At 35.4% G+C, this 24,476-nt stretch overlaps 1 protein-coding gene and 1 pseudogene across 5 annotated transcripts in view; one reads left to right on the top strand and one right to left on the bottom strand.

Moving 5' to 3' along the window:
• The window catches only part of CEP350 (centrosomal protein 350), a 155,946-nt gene that overhangs the window by 88,672 nt on the left and 42,798 nt on the right, over positions 1-24,476 (bottom strand). For all 5 annotated transcript variants that reach the window (XM_032393214.1, XM_032393212.1, XM_032393213.1 and 2 more), the window contains exons 8-15: positions 23,810-23,923; positions 20,181-20,327; positions 18,066-18,724; positions 17,185-17,306; positions 13,392-14,449; positions 11,756-11,906; positions 10,161-10,333; positions 1,641-1,827 (exon numbers count right to left, since the gene is read on the bottom strand). In XM_032393214.1, coding sequence (XP_032249105.1) covers positions 1,641-1,827; positions 10,161-10,333; positions 11,756-11,906; positions 13,392-14,449; positions 17,185-17,306; positions 18,066-18,724; positions 20,181-20,327; positions 23,810-23,923 — 2,611 coding nt within the window. The remainder of the gene's footprint in view (positions 1-1,640; positions 1,828-10,160; positions 10,334-11,755; positions 11,907-13,391; positions 14,450-17,184; positions 17,307-18,065; positions 18,725-20,180; positions 20,328-23,809; positions 23,924-24,476) is intronic.
• LOC116624941 lies at positions 5,145-5,435 on the top strand (annotated as a pseudogene).

The raw sequence follows: 24,476 nt of genomic DNA, 5'->3' as shown, positions 1-24,476 counted from the left end.
GCCACGCACTAAACATTCATTTATTGAATAAATTACTTAAAGATACTTCATAAAGCAAGTTAGCCCAGTTAACATATTTTTAACATAGTAAAAGAAGTTTACTTTTAGCTTTAATAAAACCAGGAGATAGTTTTCAAAGATAGACATTTCTCTTAAATCCAGCATATAAGTATTTGAATAAAAGTAGTCTTGAGAGATACTCACTTGTTTACAGTGACCTTTAATTTACTATTGATGGTTTAGAGAACTACTATTTCTAATAGTCTAACAACCTCATTTATGGAACAGAAAAATAATTTTATTACTTCTGTCTCTTACTAGATTTCCAAGAAAGAATTCCAACACAATATCAAAACCCAAGTACTCTGCCTGAATCTCATCTTGTGGTTTTACAAACTGAATTTGTATTTGCTCTGCAAAGAAGATTCACCTAGACTAGCATTTCCAAAATTATGCTTCCAACGATGTTAATAAATTCTCCAAAAAATAAAAAGGACAGAAAAGTAAAGAGCTTGGGGACAGAAAGTGACTATAGCCAAATAAGTAAAGAAAAAAATACGTTAACTATTTTTTTTAAAATGTGAACACCTCTTCATCAAAGCCTTAAATTATAGGTGAGGAAGGTGGTGGGGGAAGTCTATTCTATAGTGTGGGGCATTTATCAAATTTATTTGGCTGTGGATTCTGTTTTAGAAATGTTTAACTTTGCAGATTTTGCCAAATAAATTATCATGAATATCTCTAAGGAAAGGTAAAGTTTTCTGACAAAAAAATTAAAATTCAATTTTAAATATAGCAATGATGGAATTAACAATGTAAGATTTACAACATGAAAGCATTAAAATTGATTATCTGTATGTGACTCTACTAGAAAAAGCAAACAGTTAGTTTTAAAAGAAAAAAATAAATCCATGTCTTCTCATAGCTTAAATTTCCAGAAGGACAAAACTAGTGCAATAGATAAAAAGCCATGCAGACAAAGGAGTAGAAACTGCATATGAAGCAATCACAAAACGTCATATATAAGCCACAGACTCCGTGTATAATACTGTATGATAATTAAAAAGAAGGAAAAAAAAGAGTATGCAAGCTCTCTGTAATCATTATAAGAGTGAGATTTCAAAATCTGCTTGAGTCAACAAATAAGTTGAGGAGAGAAAAGTTCACAGGAAGAAACAGATGAGACAAAAGGATGCTAAGTAGTTGTGTTGAAAGAGTGGATGAACACAGATGAGAAGAAATGTATAGATAAAGGAAATGAGATAGTCTCTGGTAGCCTAGTGAAACACTTCAAATAAAGTTAAGTTCTTGGGAGTTCATCCACAGAGTAGCTGTGAGCTCCCAGGATACCCTAAGGAGAACAGTTTCTTGGTCAAAGGATTGATTCAAGATAACAACAGTGGCAATGGCATTTAGAATAGAAAGGTGGATTGTGCTACAGGCAAAGTATTCCTGAGAGAGGCTGTAATAGTTTAGGTGAGAGATGACCATATTTTAAAATATAAAGACCCAAACTATGAACAAAACTACCAAGTCTATTCAGAAAATACAGCAATTTATTGAATGGATTCTCTGAACATCAATGATATTATAACTTTAATTAAATATGAATTACAGGTACAAAATATACATTACTTTACCTCATAGAATGCCCAGAAAGATCCTCCAAAATGCTATCAGTGTCAAGAGTCTGCTCATAATCTTTAACAGAAAGTTTGCTACTGGTCCCAGATTTCTTTCCTTGATGAGAGCCACGTTCCGAGCCAGAGTGTACCTTCTCCTCGTCAAGAAGTGAGTTCTGAATATTTCCAGGGAGTGAATCCAGCCCTATAAAGCAAATTTCTTATAAAGCTGATTGCCAATGTCAGAAGCTACTGAGAAATAATTGATACCTATATTTCAAGAAAGTAATAAAATGTACAGATCAGACTTCTTAGAAGTTATTTTTCATATATAAAATAAAGTAGTTCATCCTTCTGCTTCCGTTTAAGAAGAATAAAGTTTCTTCTATTAACAACCCCCACTTGATGTTAAAAAATAAATTGTTCTTAAATAAAATGGTAAAAAACAGACAAGCATATTAAGCAAGAATGAAGTACTGTTCTATCCCTATGAAAAAGTAACCTTTTGAAGACCTTTAAGGATAAAACCCAGAGCTGGGAGAAAAACAGTATCAAATGCCAACTGAACGGGGCGCCTGGGTGGCTCAGTCGTTAAGCGTCTGCCTTTGGCTCAGGTCATGATCCCAGGGTCCTGGGATCGAGCCCCGCATGGGGCTCCCTGCTCAACCAGGAGCTTGCTCCTCCCTCTCCCACTCCCCCTGCTTGTGTTCCCTCTCTCGCTGTCTCTCTCTCTCTCTGTCAAATAAATAAATAAATAAATAAAATCTTCAAAAAAAAAAAAAAAAGCCAACTGAACTACACAATCATTTTGAAAAACTTTTTGACAAGAACTACGTAGCCAGATTCATATAACTGCTCATATTTTCTGACTCAGAATAATCTTACTTCTAGGTGTATCTTAAGGAGATTATTGAAATAAACAAAAATTATGCATGATATTGAATGTAAAACTTTAAAATTTTTTAAATTTTGACCTAAATCTCCAACAACTGAAGAGTTGTCTAAATTACATAGATAATAGTAACTTGAACATTAACTAGCACTTTGTAATTTAAAATGCACTCCACATATATTACTTTATCACTCTTAAACATCTTATGAACTGAATACCATATGCTCAATTTACTGATGAGGTAACTAGAAATCTATGAAGCTATATAACTTGCTAGAGGATATACATGGTCACACAGAAATAAAACATAAAAACAGGTCTCATGACTTTAAGTCTAGGGCAGCCTGATTTTATGTTTCAATAGCAACATGAGAAAAAATGTTACATTTTAAAAAGTAGAAAAAAGAACTGCATATACACTTTAATGACAGCAAAAATATTTCTAATGTAGATATATGGTTAAAGATCAAAAGTAAATGAAAAAGGAAACAATTATGCTGTACATCCATGTTCACGGCGGCATTATTCACAGTAGCCAAAAGGTGGAAGCAGCCCAAGTGCCCTTCAACAATGAATGAATACACAAAATGTGGTACTTACATACAATGATATATTATTCAGTCTTAAAAAGGAAGGACATTCTTTTTATTTTTTTTTTAAGAGAGAGAACGCGCATGTACGGGTGCGTGCGAAAGGTGAGGGAGGGAGGGGCAGAAGGAAAGAAAGAATCCCAAGCCAAGGCGCTGAGCATGGAGCCCAAAGCTGAGCTCGATCTCACAATCCTGAGATCACGACCGAACTGAAGTCAAGAGTCCGATGCTTAACTGACTGAGCCATCCAGGTGCCTCAAAGGAAGGACATTCTGACACACACTACAACATGGATGAATCTTAAAGCACATTATGCTAAAATAAGCCAATCACAAAAGGACTAAATTGTATGATCATACACTTATAACAAGTACGTAGAGTAGGCAAATCCATAGAAACACAAAGTAGACACTTGTTACCAGAGACAAGGGGGAGAGAAAATGAGAGTTATTACTTAGAGGAACAGAGTTTCAGCTTGAGATGCTGAAACAGTTCTGGAGATGCACAATGGTGACAGCTACACAACATGAATGTACTTCATACCACCGAAATGTACACTTAGCAACAGTTAAATCGCCTAATCAAATTCAAAGACAGAAAGTAGAATCGTGGCTGCCAGGAGTGCGGCAGGGGCAACAACAGAGGAAGGGAAGTCACTGTTTATTTAATGGGCCCAGAGTTTTAGTATGGGATGACAAAAAAGTTACAGAGATGGATGATGATAAGGGTTGCAAACAGTGTTTAAAAAAAAAAAAAACAACTCAATGCCACCGAACTGGACACTTAAAATTGTTAAAATAAGGGGGAGAAGGTATTTGCAAAGGATATATTCGATAGGGAGTGAATATCCAAAATATATAAAGTACTGACACAACTCAACACCAAAAAAACCCCAAATAATCTGATTTAAAAAGGGACAAAGAACCTGAATAGACATTTTTTCCAAAGAAGGCATACACATGGCCAACAGGTATGTGAAAAGATGCTCAACATCAGTAATCATTGGGGCAATGGAAGTCAAAACCACAATGAGATATCACCTTACACCTGTCAGAATGGCTAGTATCAAAAAGATAAGAAATAACAAGTGTTGGTCAAAATATGGAGGAAAGGGAAGTCCTTCTGCACTGTTGGTGGAAATGTAAATTGGAGCAACCATTGTGGAAAACAGTATGGAGGTTTCCAAAAAATAAAAAATAGAAATACCATACATACAACCCAGTAATTCCACTACTGGGTGTTTATTCAACACTAATTTGAAACACTAATTTGAAACAATATATGCACCCCTATGTTTATTGCAGCATTATTTACAATAGCCAAAATATGGAAGCAATCTAATTGTCCATCAATAGATGAATGGATAAAGAAGATGTGGTGTGTACACACACACACACACACAAAATATTATTCAGCCATAAAAAAAGATGAGATCTTCCCATTTGTGACAACCTGGGTGGACCTAGAAGGTATTACGCTAAGTGAAATGAGGCAGAGAAAGACAAATACCTTTTGATTTCGTATGTGGGAATTTAAGAAACAAAACAATTGAACAAAAAAACAAAGCAGAAACAGATCCGTAGATATAGAGAACAATCTGGTGGCTGCCTAAGGGAAAGCGGGATAGGCGGATGGGCAAAATGGGTGAAGGGGGGTGGAAGGTACAGGCTTCCAGTTATGGACTAAGTCATGGGGATGAAAGGTACAGCATAGGAAAAAGTCAATAGTGTTGTAATAGCACCGTATGGTGACAGACGGTAGCTACGCTTTCGGTAAGCATAGCATAATTACAGTTGTCAAATCACTATGTTGTGTATTTGTGACTAATGTAATTGTGTGTCAACTATACTTCAATTAAAAAAAAAAGTGTTTGGTGGCTCAGTCAGTTAAGCATCCAAATCTTGATTTCAGCTCAGGTCTTGAGATCCGGGTCGTGAGTTCAAGCCCTGCGCTGGGCTCCACACTGGATGTGGAGCCTACTTTAAAAAAAAAAAAAAAGTGTACATAGCTTTCCGGTGGTGATGACCTCCCCATGAAAACATGCTCCTCACAAAGGACCTCCGCCACTTGCCCGGAAGGGGAGAAGAGGAAGCATAAGAGGATGCACCTGGTGCTGAGCCCCAACTCCTCCTTCATGGACATGAAGTACCCAGGATGCTACAAAAGCACCACTGTCTTTAGCCATGCACAAATGGTAGTTTTGTGTGCTGGCTGCTCCACTGTCCTCTGCCAGCCCACAGGAAGAAAAGCAAGGCTTACAGAAGGATGCTCCTTCAGGCAGGAGCAGCAATAAAAGCACCCTGAATCGGGGCGCCTGGGTGGCTCAGTCGTTAAGCGTCTGCCTTCGGCTCAGGTTATGATCCCAGGGTCCTGGGATCGAGCCCTGCGTCAGGCTCCGTGCTCAGCGGGAAGCCTGCATCTCCCTCTCTCACTCCCCCTGCTTCTGTTCCCTCTCTCGCTGTGTCTCTGTCAAAAAAATAAATAAAATCTTTAAAAAAAAAAAAAAGCACCCTGAATCAAGATGAGTGGAAACTATCCCAATAAATGCATTTTGGATTAAAAAAATAAAAAAGAGTAAACAAAATCAAAGAAAGAAAATAATATTTAAAATGGCAAATTTTATGTTGGGTGTATTTTACCACATAAAAAATAAACTAACAAATAAATATACTCTGTTGTAGTCACAGTAATAGGATAACAACTTTTCATTAAAATTTAGTTTAAAAAAGGAAAAATGAAAAGTCATAGCATATGAAAATATTAACAAAGAAATGAAAACCACCTCAAATAAGATACCATTTTTCATTACTAGATTAGCAAATATTTTTAAAATAATAAAGCCTTGAGTGTTATTCAGCACACACAGAAAAGGATACTCATACATTGTTTTCATGATATATTCTTCCTGGAGAACAACTTACAATATGCATGAAAATAATTTTTGATCCCCTTTGAATCAGAAATTTCATCTCATTCATAGTAATTCATCCTAGGAAGCTATGTAAAGATGTGTACCATGAATTAGATATGCTGAATGCATTACCACAACGGGGGGGTGGTGGGGGGAGACACACAAATAATCTAAAGGATTATCAATCAGTTTGAATGGACTCTATAATCTAAAATCTATTTGTAATCCCTAGACTAAAAGCAAGTTGTTAATACTGGGTATCTCTAATTTTTTCATAATAAAAATGCATTTCTTTACTCATTTAATATTAACCTTTGAAAATAAATACACAATTTAAAAATTGCTCTTGATTTCAAACAACCAGAAATTGTAGACAATACAACGGTCTATGCAAGAAAGACCTAAACTCCAACCAAGGGACCCATACACAAAGGAAATATGTGCCCCTACTTTAAAAGATTGCCAAATGAGGGACGCCGGGGTGGCTCAGTCTGTTAAGCATCTGCCTTTAGCTCAGGTCATGACCCCAGGGTCTTGGGAATCGAGCTCCACATTGATCTCCCTGCTCAGCTGAGTCTGCTTCTCTCTTTCTTCCTCTGCCTCTCCCTCGGCTCATGCTTATGCTCACGCTCTCCCTCTCTCTTAAACAAATAAGCAAACAAATAAATAAATAAAATCTTTAAAAAAATAAATAAAAGATTCTATTTATAGGTTTTAAATTACATTAAGATAAAAAAATTTTTTCTTATGATAATTACCACTTTAATCTACCAACCACTTGCAATCACGTGGGAAGTTTTTGCACAGAGCAGGCAGACACTATTTCTCACCACCAGATGGAGCATATACAACAAAAACGACACTAACTTTAGAACTTGGGGATAAAGGAGAAACTAAGTTTTAGATAATGCTGTATCAAATACGATACAAAGAGGTTTTTTAAGGCCTTGTGAGAGGGGATCAGGGAAACAGAAAGCCACAAAACACTACCTGTACTTCATCTAATTATGTTTCAGATAACAATTTTTAAAAACCTGTACTGAATCATATTGCTTATACTCATATATCCAATATATCATGATATTTTAAGTTGTTTACAGTATATTATAGTAGCAGGTAAACTGGATTTGGGAGTCAGAAGTCATGATCCAGGCTTTACCAATAACTAGTTGGTAACCTCAGGTGAGACACTAAAAAAACAATGCAAAACAACTGCAAACTAAAAGAACTGAGTAAGTTCAGCATTTCCCAAAATATGTTCAGCTGAATTCAAATGCCTTAACATGCTGATGGAAGAAATGATTCTGTGGTCAAATAAATTTGGAAAATACTTCATACTACAGCCTCATCCTCATCCTAAAATAAATAATGCATGTTAGTATATCAGGAGTATTGATAAATCCTGTAGAAAAGAAGCCTGTTTCACTCTAAAAGCATTTCCCAAATTTATGGAACCATGGAGCTCTTTTATACTCAGAACACTTATGAGACAGCTTATCCAACTGAAACAGTATTTCACAAGAAAAGACAGACATTGGGAAGTGCTGGTGGAATGATGTCTAATTCCCACCAAAAACTTTCAGAACAATCTGCAAGAGAGTTATACTAGGTTAATGATTAAGCAATAATTTCTCCCTAGCACTCTCATATTGGGAGTATAAAGTGGCATTAGCTGTCTAAGGGGTTATTTGGCAAAATGTACCCAAATTCTAAACATGACATACTCTTTGCCCCATTACCTCACTTCTAGAATTTTACCTTAAAGGAAAGAACCAGATTAATGCATAAAGATACATTTATAAGGATATTCAATGGAGCAGTGCTCATAATGGGAAAAAGAAATAGAGTGGCCTAAATGTCTAACAATTTGCTAAATAAATTATAATATATTAAAATAATAAAACACTGGATAATCATAACAAGGGTTATCCATATTTACTGACAGAGAAAGAGATCTATAACCCACTGACAAAACAAAAGAGCATGTAAACAAATGCGGTCCCTTACATGTAACATTTCCTATTTATATATGCCTACAATTATCTGGAAGGATACTTACTAAAAATCTTAACATTTCACACCCATCAGAATATCTATTACTTAAAAAAAAAAAAAAGAAAGGAGAAAGTGTTAGCGTGGATGTGAAGAAGTTGGAGCCTGTGTGCGTTACTGGCAGAAACGTAAACTGCCACAGCCACAAAGGAAAACAGTATGCCATTTCCTCAAAAAGTTAAACATAGATATACCATTTGATCCAACAAATCCCTACCTGGTGATATACACAAAAAACTTGAAAGCAGGGACTCCCAACAGTTATTTGGGAGATAAACCAATGTTTATGGCAACATATTCACAATAGCCCAAAGGTGGAAACAACCAGAATGTCCATCAAATAATGAATGGATAAACAAAATGTTGTGTATACCTACAGTGGAATATTATTCAGCCTCAAAAAGGACATTCTCACGCAAGCGACCACACAGATGAAACTTGAAAACATGCTACTAAGCCAAACTAAAGGAAAAATGTTGTATGATGCCACTATGTGGCATCTAGAAGTATCTAGAGTAGTCAAATTCATAGACAGAAAGCACAATAGTGGTTTGCAGGGGCTGGGGAATGGGAGGAAGGAAGAGTTACTGTTCAATGAATACAGAGTTTCAGTATGGGATGATGCAAAGGTTCTGGAGGTGGATGGCAGTGATGGTTGCACAGCAATGTAAATGTGTTTTAATGACACTGAACTGTACACTTGAAAATGGTTAAGATGATAAAGTTTATGTTATGTGTATTTTACCACAATTGTTAAAACAAAATTTAAAAAAACATTAGCATTGGTTATCTTCAAGTAAAGGGATTATAGGTGATTTTAATTTTTAAACAGTTTTCTGGGGTTTTTTTACTGATTTCTCCTCCCCCTGTGGTTTGCTAAGTTAATGAACAATTTTTGCAACTGGGAAAAACAACTTTGGGGGCACCTGGGTGGCTCAGTAACTAAGCGCCTGCCTTCGGCTCAGGGTCCTGGGATCGAGCCCTGCATCGGGCTCCCTGCTAAGCGGGAAGCCTGCTTCTCCCTCTCCCACTCCCTCTTCCACTCCCCCTGCTTGTGTTCCCTCTCTCACTGTGTCTCTGTCAAATAAATCAAATCCTAAAAAAAAAGAAAAGAAAAGAAAAAACAATTTTGGGAGCAAAATCATTCCCTAGGGGCCATCCTGTGAGTCTAAGAGGCTTTTCCTAATTACTCTATCTTCTTACCTCTAGGCTTACAGAGCAAATTATAGCCAAGAGTAGAACTGAAGGGACTGATAGATGTTCTCCTCAATCACTCAAAAATACTTAGAGTGCCAAAGGCCAGGTACTGTGGCCAAGTACTGGAACGTATACATTTTATCTGTTAATTTCACATAAGCTTCCAAAATTACCATATGAAACATCTACTGATACCATTTATTGATGTCATCTTTATTTTAGAGATAAGGAAATTTGAGTACTTTTAATTATGCTTGAGGTGTACAAGATATACTCTAAAGTTTATTTTTTTTAAAGATTTTTTTTTTTTTAATTTGACAGAGAGAGATACAGCGAGAGAGGGAACACAAGCAGGGGGAGTGGGAGAGGGAGAAGCAGGCTTCCCGCTGAGCAGGGAGCCTGATGCAGGGCTCGATCCCAGGACCCTGGTATCATGACCCGAGCCAAAGGCAGATGCTTAACAACTGAGCCACCCAGGCGCCCCTAAAGTTTTTTTAAAAGCAGTTGCAAAACTAAATGATTTCATTTCTGTTTTTTAAATAAAGGGGTGTGTGGGTATACATGGTTTTATGTATACATTGGAAAAACAGGCACCAAAAATGTTAATAGTTTATCTCTGAGCAGAGGGATCAATGGGGACTAATACTTCTTTTACAGTTGTTTATCTATAATCCTTAATTTTTTATCATTGCAAATGTATTCCTTTTGTTTAAGCAAAGGATTTACACTGTTATATATCAAAAAGGTATTGCTGTAATGACAAATAAATATGAAAACTAATCACATTTTATCATAAAGAAATAAATCTAACTTCTTATGGAATCAAATTATAACTTTAGATCACTACCACAAAATGATTGGTAAGAGAAAAAGTCACCATGTAGAATTCCACTTACATTCTATCTTTTCTTTTTTTCCTTTCTTCCCTTTAGAAGAAGTAGATGAACGAGACGATGCAGCAGACTGGGTTCCTGACGAATGCTGGGAGGTAACATCCACAGAGGACAGATCGTAGGCAGACTTTCTGCTAGAATGGTCCTCCTGAACGCCCAAATTGCTACCACTAATACTGTCAAAGAACAAGCAATAGTGGTTAAAGAACAAAATAAAAAGTCTTAAAACACAGCTAAAACTATGGATATTTTAAAATCTATTTAATCACAAGGAGAATATAACTATAATTGAAGATGGCTTCCACTTTTCTTTTTTTGTTTTCTTACTACCATAAGCTTGGATTGTTCCCTATGGCTCAATTTATTATTGAGAAAAATCTACGGGAGTTGTCTACTGAAGTGAAACTAATAAAAAATGGATAATTCAGACACATAAAAGAAAAAATATAATGTTGGATAATGGAAAATGTGGTCTCAATTTCCATTCAAATTCATCATTTAATATGTTATAATTATTTTCCTCCCAATAATATGTTCAACCTAGAAATAAAATGCAATAAATCATCTTGATTGATATTAAATGTCACAATTAAATCTTTTTAAGTTTTGTTTTAAAAATTTAATCTTTTCTTTAGAGTTCAAAAGTTAAAACTCTACTTTGCCCACTTTAATTTTAGTAATACTTATTTTCATAAGTTTAATCAGATATAACTAATTTTCAAAAGATCACCCAATAATTTTATGTGGACTATAATTTGTAATTTGTGAAGCAAATTATATTGAATGTGAGTAATTACAGATTACTTTATATGGTAACAAAATTTAGGGAGGAAATTCTCTCTGGCAAAGTCTGATTCACTTACTGTATGACTTTGTACAAGTAACATAACCTGGATGCTTCAGTGTCCTCTCTGAAGTAGGAACAGTAACAAAAATACTTATCACATCAGGCTATTATAAGAATGAGTTAATACAAGCAAAACCCCCTCAGTCCTCTCAGTGCCTTGCACATTGTGTCCAATAAATATTAATATTGTAATACTGTTATTTTTCAAAGCCTTGCAAAAGTTTAGATGTTCTCCCAATTAGAAAAAAAATGTATTGATTTACTTGGGATCATGGAGTCAAGGATCTATCTGGTCATCCTTGATTCTATCACAGAAAACCATTACTTAATCTTTTTATATTAGTATACCATGGGAGACTTGCCCAATACCATCCTCTACTGGAATTCACAGATTGACTTAACAATGTATTTTCTGCTTATTGTGTGCCAGGCCCTGTTCTAAGTACTTTATATTTCACTGAATATTCATAACACTCTGAGGCAGGTACGATTATTTTCCCCATTTTACAAAGACGGAAACTGAAGCACAGGGGGTTAAGTAAATATGCCTGAAGGCAAATAACTAATATCAGGAGAGCCAGGATTTAAACCCAGACAGTCTGGATCCAGAGCCCATGCTCTTAATAATCTCTATGCTATGCAGACTCTACATGTATCTTTAAACAAATTGACTCATAGTCACACCACACTTCTCATTTATAAATTTTTCTCACTCTTTGGATTTTATCCCATATTGTCAACATATTCTTACTTAGGTTCAAGAGCTGATTTTCTTTCTGTCAAAGTCCCACTCCCTGGAGAGGAGACAAAATCATCTTCATATGAAACACTGCTTAGAGGGGTTGTAATGACATTTAAAGGAAGCGATGCTGAGGTTCCTCTTTCCAACCTATCTTCAAACCCTGTCAAAAGTAAGTCGTTGAAATGTGCTTTAAAACAAAAATTAAAAAACTACAAGCAAAGCATTCCACAACATGCGGATTAACAACATGGATTTAGGAACTTTTTAGTTTGCTTTATTAGTGCTTCTTTTCAATCTATCTTTATATCTAACAATACATTTTTAACTTTTTATTAGGAAATTTTCAAACATACAACAAAGTAGAGAAAATAGCATAATGAAACCAAGGTATCCACCACCCCGCTTTAACAATTATGAATACATGACCAATCTAGTTTCAACTAAATTTCCTATTCTCCCCATTTCTCACTCCCCTCCCAGACTATTTTGAAGCAAATCCTGGATAACACATCATTTCAACTCAAAGTATTTCAGTATAATTATAAAATCTTAATGAAAACCTAATACAATTTAAGAAAAAAACACAATTCTCTTGCAAAAAAAAAAAAATGAGGGTGTTGATTTAAAAGCACTTTGCTTTCACCAAAAAAAAACTTTAAAATTACCACCTATAGGAATAAGTGTTAACAAAAGAGATTGATGGCATGTATAGGTCTGCACAAGATCATAACAAAGTAGCTAAATATGAATTCTAGGAAAATGCACTGTGATACCAGTTAAGCATAAGATGAACAGATGAAATCAATTCATTTATCAAGTAAGTTGTTCACTATGTAGAAGGGAAATAAAAAACCACAGCATATGGATAGCTGACTGAAGGGTCAGCCTCATTCTCCAACCTGGAAATTCTAAAGTTATGTTAGCATAAAATGGGTAGAATCTACCTAGAGTAGGAAGAAAAGAGAAAGGGACTTGAAGGAACTGAGTTTATCATAGAAAAGGAAAATCATGCTGCAGGATTTCAGAGATAAGAAACTTTAGAAGTCAGTTGTTTCATGACCCAAATAAATGTAGTTACATTTCTGTCCAAAGTCTATTTCTTTTTTCAGTTTAAGTAATCTCTAAACCCAACATGGGGATCAAACTCAAAACCCCAAGATCAAGAGCAAAGTCTGTTTTTAAAATTAGTTCTAACAAGCACTAATAGTTTCCATATTAGAATGTTACTACAGTTGCCCCTCTTGATTCTTGACCACTATATTCCCAATGACTCACAAATCACTGTATTAATATACTTATTTTCTATCTAAACACATAACTATGGTCACAGAAAATCTAGCATACACTTGGTACACACAAATCCTGAACACCACAAATGAATTTCTCTAAATTAGACCAAAATTTCTACAACTACCAATCAATTATTGGTTCATGACAATAACAACAAAAAATGAAATTTTAACAATGAAATTGCACTACTTTAGTTGAAGCTTACAGATAATTTAGATTAATTTAGGTAAGTCTCTATTATCCTCATAAATGAACAAATGAAAATTTGTACTTAAGTATTACCTTGTACAGAATTATTAAATGATTTATCTTAAGATAACATACAAATAGCACAAGGCTTACTTATTTTTCTCACCTTTTCCATACAACTGATACGACTTTGTAAAAATATTAATGACACTATGTGGACTTCCCTTTGCCAATTCTTCCCATGGTCCTTTGCTTTGTGTACCACCTATGTGCCCAAAAAGTGGCAAGAATTTTTCAGCTTCCTTCTGAAACTCTTTTATGGGTTCATAACCATTTCTTTCTCCAGCACAAAATTCCTTTTCCTTTAAGATTTCTGCTACCTTCAACGTGGGCTGTCCATCTTGGCCTCCCTCTTCTTCAGAAAGACTCCCCTCACTAAGAAGAGGCCCTTCGCTGACTGAATCTGTGCTGGAACCAAGAGACAATTTGGCTTTGTCTTGAGAAGCTTGCATATCAGAGCTGGAAGAGTCAGTCCGCCTCTTACACAACTGTGCCAGGAGCCCTTCTGGTTTGGGACCAGGGGATCTCATTCTGAACCTTGATATGGCACTATGAGGTCTTATCATCTCAGGAAGCTTTTTAAATTCACTGAGGTTGCCTACACCAGGAAGATCCTCATCAAAAGTTGCATGAGATACACAGGTTCCCATCATCTTTTGAATTCGGGCGGAGAAAACATCTTCAGTATCTTCTTTCACAGGTGGACTTATAGCCTTGGTCCACGGTCCCTCTTCTTGGGGTGTTTGCTGTATATCATACTCAGCGTTCCAGACTGACCCATAGTTTATGTTAGCCCCAGCTAATTTCTTGGCTTCACTTTCAATCCTGCTGGACAAAGAAGCAGCTGTTGCTTTCAAGGCTTCAATACGATCCAGTTTACTCTTATATTGGCTGGCACTAGGTTTTAACAAGGCATCTGGATGAGCAGCTGGTGAGGTCAGATATGGTTGAGGTGTAAAAGTTAGTGGCCCCGAGGCCACAGTATGATTCTTTCTGGTTGGTAAGATAGATTCAAAATCCTTATGCAAAATTCCTACATGCTCTAGACTCAAGAGATGGGAGAGTAAATTTCCAGCTGTTCCAACAAGAGCCTGTGGTTGAGAATTCTGGACTCGTGGGCTCAATCTGTCAGGCTGCATCCATGTAGGTTCCATCAAGTCCCTTCTGGAAATGAGAGTCATAGTATGTTAGTTAACACAGTAACTCATGACTAAGCCACCAGTTTTTTTAACTTTTTTTTTTTTCTCATAAGAGTAATGCACACTCACCACTGGAAAAAAAAGGACAGGCAAAGAGGATAAAAAAAGGTAAAGATCACTCATAGCTAAACAATGAGAAAGCGGCACTACTAATATTTCATTTAGAATTATAACTTTCCAAAACATTTTTCTATGTGTGTGATGTGTTTTGCATTTTTATTTTCATAAAAATGGAATGTTATCATGCAAACTGCTTTCTTCAACTAACACATATTTTTAAACTATTAATTAAAGAGAAGGCTTCATAACCTTTAAAACTCGGTAAACAAAATTCTTTACAACATTGGCTCTACCCGTTCCTCTAAAAATAATGTTATACAGGGGTGCCTGGTGGCTCAGTCAGTTAAGCGTCTGCCTTTGGCTCAGGTCATGATCCCAGGGTCCTGAGTTCAAGATCTGCATCGGCGGGCTCCCTGCTCAGCACCTAGCCTGCTTCTCCCTCTCTCTCTGCCCCTCCTCCTGCTTGTGCTTTCTCGCTCATGCTCGCTCTCTCCCCCAAATAAAAATCTTTAAAAAAAAATTAAAATTAAAAAAAATAATGTTATATAAAGAGAAATGCTTAAGATTGCTAAATACTAACATTGGCATGATATTCATTATTCTAATCAACAAATATTTAATAAATGTTTATGTTTAACATTGTACATACTGAAGAAATGAGATCATTATAATCTCAATTTTAAAAAATTAATGAACATCAATGAGTATCATTGCAAAACTATGAATACCAATTATAAATATACAACACAGAGTAGGGTGTTCATAAAGTCAGAAAGTCATAAAGTTCATAAAGTCAGAATAAAGATGTCCCAGATGACATTATATAAATAACATGTTTCCAGACCATGGACACCGTGTATATTAAGGGATATTATAAAAACATGAAAGGTCAATGTTAACTATTAAGTAGATGCTTATAAAAAAACAACATGAGATTTTTGTCCTTGGTCTTGTCCATTTTTTTGGATGATGACATAAAGATATGCTTATCAAATTTGCAGATGACAGAAGGCTAGGAGGTATGGCTAACCCAAAAAATTATCAAATTATGATTCAAAGTGATTTGGACAGGCTACAACCTTGACCAAACTAGTATGGGTAAATGTAAAGTCTTACCAATTAAATTCAAAAGAATCATTTGGAGGAGGGTAACCAGAGTGATAAGAGAATTGCAAAGCATGTCATGCAAGATTTGGTTGGAAGTTATATTGTACAGTCTTGTGTACTGAAGGGATGCTATGAAAACGGAATGAAGGAAGACTAGTGCATAGATTCTATGCCACAAAATATAGAGTGTGAGGTTATCAGGGCTCAAACTAAGCTGGTAGTAATGGGAATACAAAGAAAGTTATAAATATAAAAGATATTGCTGAGTAAAAATCCAAGATCTTTAAATTCAAGTATTTAAAATGCCAATTATGTGCCAGGCACTATGTTGATGCTAGAGTAACAGGGGAGACAAAAATTCAGTTAATCTAGTTAAGACTTAATCCTTACTCTTTAGTTCCTCAAGATCTAGCAGGGATGAGAGACTAATAAATAGTTAAAATAGAATGTCATAAATACTAATATAAAGACATGTAAAGTTCAATAGAGTGTAGATAGAAAACAATAAACTCTGCTAGCCAAGGAAAGTGGCTTTTGAGCTAGATCTTCAAGGTCTTCAAGGTCAGATATGTAATTTGGAGCCTCCCAGGTAGCTAATGAAGAATATGGGACATGAAGGGCAAGGAAAAGAAATGCCATGCCTCTAAGTATAAAGTAACAGAGATATGTTGAAACTACTAACAGAAATGGGGAACCTAAGTAATGGGTAGAGGGAAAAGTGGAGGCAATAGATTATATATCACAAGTTGAAGAAATCTGATATTAAAAAGAAAAGGAAAGGAACACACGCAAGGTAATAATAGATCTGTTTTACATTTGATTTGTTTTTAACACTGTATAACTTATTTAGAATTAGAAGGAAATTCAGGGAAAGGTAAAACAGAAGACAGGAAGCCAAAATGGTTAAAGTATTTAAAACTATATCATCTCAAAATCCCCTCAAATTCCATACACAGTTTACTTTTACTTCATTGCAAATAATACATTACAGCAAGAAAAAAATTTTTCTTAAGAAAACTTAAGGTAACATAGTCCCTGATCAACAATCTAGCCCTTGTTCCTAGCCCCTGTTCATATGTTCACATGCATATCCAAATACAGCTTTTGAAAGGTACAATGGATAAACTGGAATGAGTCATATGAAGAAAGTTTGATTAGTAATAGATACAAACATAGCTTTTGAAAATTATTCACCACAAATACTTTAAAATATTAATTTCACTGTGATTCATTCATCCACACAGTTTTACTGTGTGTTTAGTCCAGAGAAAGCAACTGCAGGATCCCTGGGAGGACTGACATTTACATTGGATATAAAAGGACAGGTAAAAGTTGAACAGTAGAAGAGGGTATTTTTGCATATGTATAGTTGTACACCATGCTTAAGTACCCATCAGAAGATATTAACCGATTTCTAAATAAACAACTTGCTCACGTAGAAGGTCAGTCAACAAAATTCACTACACATAGATCACTATACTAAATTTCATGGAAAAAAAGCAGCTTAATCATCTTTCATTCTCTCCTTTTTACCTTGCAAGAGGCTGTGGAGGTTCTGACAGAGACATGTCACTACTAGAAGATGCACTTAGGGGACGTTCCTGTACTTTGTTTTCTTTGTCAGATTCTCCAGAAGGCTGATACCCTGGTCTGGTCTAGGAGAAAAGGACATCAAATTTATGTGACTACTATCACAAAGATATACTCAGGGAGTACATAAGACAAATACTAAGTCACTTCAACTTTAGAAAGATCATGAAATGTAGGGGCTTTTTCTCTTAAATAAAACTGGTTCAAATTTGGTTGCCTTAAGCAGCCATTATAATTAAGAGCAAAATTATATCTGAAATCCAAGAAAGGCACCTAATACTAACTGCATAATTTGAAGTAATACTTTTTCTAAACCTCAGTTTTCTCAACTGGAAATACTAGTAGCATTTACCTTCTCAGGGTTATAAGGATTTACTGAAGCTTTAGCCTATAAAGCCTTTAGAACAGTCTGTGGTACACGGTACATACTCAACATTCTTCTTAAAAGCAATACTCACAAAATTATCACATACAGTAGGATATTCTCTCATTTCAGCACAGATCACAAAAACAGGCTTTTACTGACATAATCTAACTTTCTGCTCAGTAATACAATGAAAACCAGGCAAGGATGTAACTAATAGCAGTGATGAGAGGAATAGAGATCAGCAACAATCACTCTAGGAAATGCTAACTGAGCACTTGTTTTCAATCATGTTTATCAAATTACTCTCCACATACAATAAATTTCATGAAAAGGTCAACATTACTACAAATATTATCTGAGCATATGCCTGAATATTAGGAATGATAGCAACAAAATGGCGAATAAGCTTTTTCTAATCACGAATGACTTCCTTTTGCATTTCTGGCACTACTATTACCTGTGTTTCCTGTGTCACATGTTGATGAGGCGGCTCTTCGAGCAAGGTCTTTTCTAGTAGCAGTTTGGAATAAGTATCCTGCAGTCGCCTAGCTACTGATGGCTCAGAAGGAGGCACATTTTTTACTTTAGTAAAGGCTTCTTTCTGTTTCCGATAGAGCTCCTGTAATCGTTTGTTCTTCTGCTCTGTGGCCTCCTTTTGGGCCTTCTTCTCCTCATTTTGCTTCCTCTTCCTTTCCTCCTGCTGTCTAACAATGTACTGTCGTACCTCATCTGTGTCATAGTGGCGCTTTTTGGAAATAACAGGGGGATCTTCATTAGCTGCTATTTTGTCAGGTTTTCTTTTTACTGGGCTGTGACTCCTAGGAGCTTGTGCTGGTGCTGATGACTTCTGATTCTGTAACTCTCCTGTCTCTTGCCTTGCAGCCTGAACTGTAGAATCCAGCTGTAGGTCATCAAGAATTCCACGAATTTCAAGAGGTAAAAAGTCCTTATTTAAGGCAGTATTTTCCTCCTGTTTATTATCTGGAAGAGATGGAGCTAATTTCTTTGTATTATTTTCACACCGAGCTCTACTTCTCGAACGTTCTGAGTTTCGTGGAAGATGTCTATGTGAAACATCCAATCTAGGATCAGATTCTGCTCTTCCAATATGACCCCCTGCAAAGTATGAACTGTTAGTGATGTATTAAAATCCTATATTCATTCCTAAGATTTATTGTAGTGAGGAAAAAATTAGAGAATTTCACTTTATCTTAAACTCAAATTTAAATATCCTATGAAATTGTTTAAAGAATATTATAGAAGGAAAGAAAAACTTTTTTTTAGAAGAGAATAATTTCGATCTTTAAAAAGAACTACACTTACTTGGCATTTAAAAAATGGATTTTTAATATTTCTGAAGTAAAGACAGATCTTACTGTTAACGTGAATATTTAACTATTAATAGAGAGTTACTATTTCTCTCCCATGCACATATTTAATGTTACTATCTCTCTCCATCCCTAAACCCCTAAAACAGGTGTTTAAAAACCAACAATGTTAAGCTGCCACAATTCTCCAAAGAGTAACAGAAAAGAAATTAAATATACAGAAAAACAATCATTTTATAATCTAAATGTTTGTTGATGTGGGTTAATTTGAAACAGAATGCATGTGAGTTTTTACAAGCTAGAGGAGAGTGAAGAGGAGTAAATGCAAAGTATATATTGACTTCTATATATACCTAATTATAGTTTTAATTGATTTCTTACTGAATCCATTCTAGAAGTTCAAATTAATTCAAGCAAATTTTGTTACTGAAAAGGAAAGCTGGCCTGTAGGTATTTACATTTCATTTCCCAAAATTAGTGTTAATGATAACTAGTTATTTCAAAGAGCATTTAAGACACTTCAAAAAGAGAAAAGCAATGCACTTGAGGGTCAAACCAAAGAGCTGTAGATCCTAGATCAAATTTTGCCACCCACTTAATGTATATACCCTTGAGAAAAATCACTTCTCTCTTGGGGCCTGTTTCCTAATCTGTCAAATAAAAAAACCCAATACTGTGAATGTGTGCCTGTGTTTCTGTATACACGGATAAGACAGATTGGACTTAATTCCCTTAAGGTCTCTAAAAGTCTAATAAACTCGGGCGCCTGGGTGGCTCAGTTGGTTAAGCGACTGCCTTCGGCTCAGGTCATGATCCTGGAGTCCCGGGATCGAGTCCCACATCGGGCTCCCTGCTCAGCAGGGAGTCTGCTTCTCCCTCTGACCCTCCTCCCTCTCGTGCTCTCTCTCATTCTCTCTCTCGCAAATAAAAAATTAAAAAAAAAAAATTTTTAAAAAATAAAATAAAAAATAAAAGTCTAATAAACTCTAATTAAATGATACATGGCAGCTAAATGTAATTAATATAACAAACAATAAAAGTCATCATAATGTCTATATATAGAAATTATCCATAGATAAGCCCAACAGAACATTTCTTCTTTTATGAGCCACATTCACAATTATAAACCAAATTCTTAAAGCATTCTCAAGAGTACTTTCATCTCCTCTAAGTACTTACACAAGCAATTTTTAATTGCTCTTCTCAACAATTTTAATTATCGAAACAATTTAATAATTACTCACCAGATTTAGTAGTTCTTTCTCTTCCACTTCTGTCACTTGATGCTGTTCTTCGCTCTTTTTGCTCCACTCTGGGTGCAGGCCCCAGGATCTTCTTTACTAATTTTTGTCCATCTCGCCAAGAGGATGTACTTATCAGACGACTGCTACCTAAAAAATATATACGTACATATTGGGTTGAATTTAAAACTTCAAATTTATCTCTAACAAGTATATCTAGTCAACCATACAGGTTTTGTAATTAATCTTATGCTTATCTTACACCAAAGTCAAAAGGTTTACAATCTAATTTTTAACACAATGTCCCAAAAATCAAATAGCAGTTTGTTTAAATTTTGATTTATCCACACACCTCAAATAAGTGTAAAATGCTTTGCAAATTAAGTACCAAATGTTAACGATTCCCAAAACCTCAACCTCAAGTAGAACACTGAATCCAACAGTTTGGACACAGAACAAAAATATGTCTTAATTATAGTAAGGGTTTGGCTTACCAACAGTACCTGGCACATAGTAAAATGTATGTTTGCTGAATGAACAAATGACTTAAACTAAGCATAGGAAAAAAATCTGAAGAAACATGTAACAGTTAACAGTGATTACCTTTGAAGGGGATAGTATTACAGGGAATTTCACATTATATTTATAGATACATATCAGAAGTACACATTACCTTTTTATGAATAAAACAATGATACTCAAAAAGCAAGTATCATCAACATTTTAAATTGCCCTCATTATAAAAGTTCATAAAAATAAAAGTATGGTCCAATAAATATAGCTGTTGACCAAGAGAGAAACTTTTCATTTACTACTTTCAGATTGTAAAAAAATTAAAATTAGACCATCATACTCCAACATAGGTGGAGTACTACTGTGTGGCTACTTTAAATTATAATTTCCATAAGAAATTAGAGAAATGCTCTTGTGGTAAGATGCTAAGAGAAAAAGATAAAATGTTATGATTATGATCACCTACTATTATGATTTTAAAACTACTGTAAGGAAATAAAATACTAGTTCTTCAAGTGAGGATAGTGGTTTTCTCTGTTTTCTTCTATTTTTCAAGCTTTCTGTGATCCTATTTTATTGTATTTATAATTATTGTATTTAGAGTTCTTTTAAAAAGGCTTCAGGGGCGCCTGAGTGGCTCAGTTGGTTAAGTGACTGCCTTCGGCTCAGGTCATGATCCTGGAGTCCCTGGATCGAGTCCGGCATCGGGCTCCCTGCTCAACAGGGAGTCTGCTTCTCTCTCTCCCTCTCTCCCTCCTCCCTGCTTGTGTGCTCCCTCTCTCTCTCAAATAAATAAATAAAATCTTTTTTAAAAAAGATAAAAAGGCTTCAATTTAAAAGTTTAAGTGAAAGTACAGTTTTAATGAAAACATCCAGTACAAAGAAACAAAATTATAAATCTGTGTGTGCTATTTATGTTTTGGCACCTTGTTATTAACCTTAAATGATCTATCTAAAATATTTAAATGGCTTTAAGTCTATTGCTGAATCTATTTATAAGAAACTTTATGTTCTTAAGCAAAATGAGAGAACAGGCTTCTCTTCGATTTCAGCTTAATTTTCCAAATCAAAAGCAAGCAACCATGAATATACTGGGTAGTTATTTATAAATGCTGGCTTCTGAATATGCTGTGTGGTTATTTCTAAATTCTGGCTTTCTGGAATAGTCTCATGCAGTCGATGGTAGAAAAAGAAGACTTTCAGTATAGATAAACTATTAATACAGCTTTAGCACATTTAATGACTCTGTCCCTCAGTCACTTCACAGTGCATACATGGGAATCAGCCTAACACAAAACTGGATAAATACAATCCAAGATCAGTATTTACAAGTTATACTGGTCTCAATGCTTCATTTCAAACTATGCCCCTGGCAAGAATATCAGATAATACCACATGAAAATAACACTTTGTCGTTATTTTTTCATGTAAAAATTAGTTTATATTCCAATAATTCATGTTCTTATAAAATCTTATTTTTGGGGGTGCCTGGGTGGCTCAGTCAGTTAAGCATCTGCCTTTGGTTCAGGTCATGATCCCAGTGTCCTGGGATCGAGCCCCACGTTGGGCTCCCTGCTCAGCGAGGAGTCTGCTTTTCTCTCTCCTTGCTTTGCCCCTCCCCCCAGCTCGTGCTCTCTCCCTCTCTCTCAAATAAATAAATAAAATCTTTTTTAAAAATTTTTATTTTTTATTTGTATATAGCCAGGTCATTCTGACATCTAGAGTTAACAATGAATGTCACAAAATATGTTATTTGACATTCTATAGATTAGTCTATGACCAGAAAAACAAGTACCTGGTTAAAAACCAGTGCCCCATCACTCCTGCTCCATGTTCCCATTAGACCTTGTAAAGTCCCTACTATACATTCATCACATTTTATTGTAACTATGTATCTACTGTTTTCCTGACAAGATTATAAGTTTCAAGAAGGCAGGGGCCATGTGTATCCTGCCTACCACTGTGTTGCCTAAGCTTAGTAGAGCACAGTGCCTCACATATAACAAGTGCTCACAAATATCTACATAATGAATGAATGTAAGAATGACTGATTCTGAATGTCTCCAAAATGAAAGTGACAAATTCCAAACTTCCTCCACTCTCTCAGCCCAAATTACCCACTAACATGAATAGGACAGCTAAATAACCATTCTCAGGACAGCCAGAAATTATTATTATTATTAATGGAATCATACCTAACATTTGAGTGCTTACCACGTGTCAAATACTGAGTTCCTTTAGGTATTAACTATTTTAATTTTCACAACAACCCTGTGAGAGAAGTACTACTGCTTTCCCATTTTACATATGGGGAAACCAAGGGACACTAAAATTAACTTACTAAAGGAACAAAGCTAGACATGACAGGACTAGGCTATAAATCCACACAACCTGAATTGGGCCTGAAGTATTAATCACTATAAAACTAGGGAATTCTCGGGGCGCCTGGGTGGCTCAGTCGTTAGGCGTCTGCCTTCGGCTCAGGTCATGTTCCCAGGGTCCTGGGATCGAGCCCCACATCGGGCTCCCTGCTCCGCAGGAAGCCTGCTTCTCCCCCTCCCACTCCCCCTGCTTGTGTTCCCTCTCTCTCTGTGTGTCTGTCAAATAAATAAAATCTTAAAAAAAAAAAACAAAACTAGGGAATTCTCTTTTTCCCTGTCCTGATCTATTTAGAGTCTGGCCTGACCACTATTGGTATGGGCTGCCATGCTTTTCTTATGCAACATTCATTCTCTTGTGAGACTAAGTGAAGGGACTTAGTGACAGTTATAAGCAATCCCTTTATATATATAAAAGTTCACTACATAAAAATCATTATCTTTAATCTAGTTAATTTCTATTAAAAATGATATAAAAATGGGGGGGGAGAGATGTGTTCAGTATTATGGTGAACATAAGGTTTCATGGGTATAACAGATGTGAGAAGTTATCAAACTAACATTCTATGTACATCTTATTCTGTCAGTTATACCTCAATAAAACACATATATAAAATAAAGATACATAAAATGTACTGAATTTTTCTATGTGCCATTTGGTTAACAAACATTTATTTCCATATAGAATGCCATTTCAGTATTATGTAATTTTAGGTTGGACATGATATTGAGAAAACTAACCTGTTTTGCCTTCTGGACTTGATAACTGTGTTACCTTTTGGACTTTTCGTACTGGCTTGACCACTTTCTTCTCTTTACTTTTTTCAGCAGGTTTCTCTTTCATAGAGATATCATCTGAAAAGCAGAAACACTTATAGTAAATATTATAATGATTCCTACCCACCCACTCATCTTCTCCCCAGTATGAAAAATCACTGTAAAGTATATGATTCAGGTAGGGAGGAAAAAAACCTTCGCTGAGGCTATTTCTGTGACCCATAAGCTACCAATGCCAACTCCTCATATGGAACAGTCTACAGATTACCACTACCCCCACTGTTAGGTTCTAATTCTTTATTTTCTGTCTTTCATTTTTGTTTTGTTTTCAGAAAACCCTCGAGAAATTTACCTCACTTTCGCAAACTAGAAGAAGCTATAAAAGTAATGCTTTCCAAACCAGGGTCATATCATTTATAGAATCTCACAGGTGAGCACTTTCACAGATTCCTATTTCACTTAAAAATTCCTATGTAACTGAGATATTCATGAACTTCTAGAATAAAACTTTATAAAATACTCAGTATAATATTCCCAAATAATGTCAAGGTATTTCACATATAAATCACTTGTCACTAATTTTTTAAATTCCAATCTAGGGGAATAGACTAGCTATACATAAAAATTTAAA

The sequence above is a fragment of the Phoca vitulina genome, unplaced genomic scaffold (genome assembly GCF_004348235.1).
Source record: "Phoca vitulina isolate PV1807 unplaced genomic scaffold, GSC_HSeal_1.0 scaffold71, whole genome shotgun sequence".
Classification (NCBI taxonomy): Eukaryota; Metazoa; Chordata; class Mammalia; order Carnivora; family Phocidae; genus Phoca; species Phoca vitulina.
The sequence above is the reverse complement of the archived record's forward strand: the minus strand, read 5'-3'. Positions and strand labels throughout refer to the sequence as shown.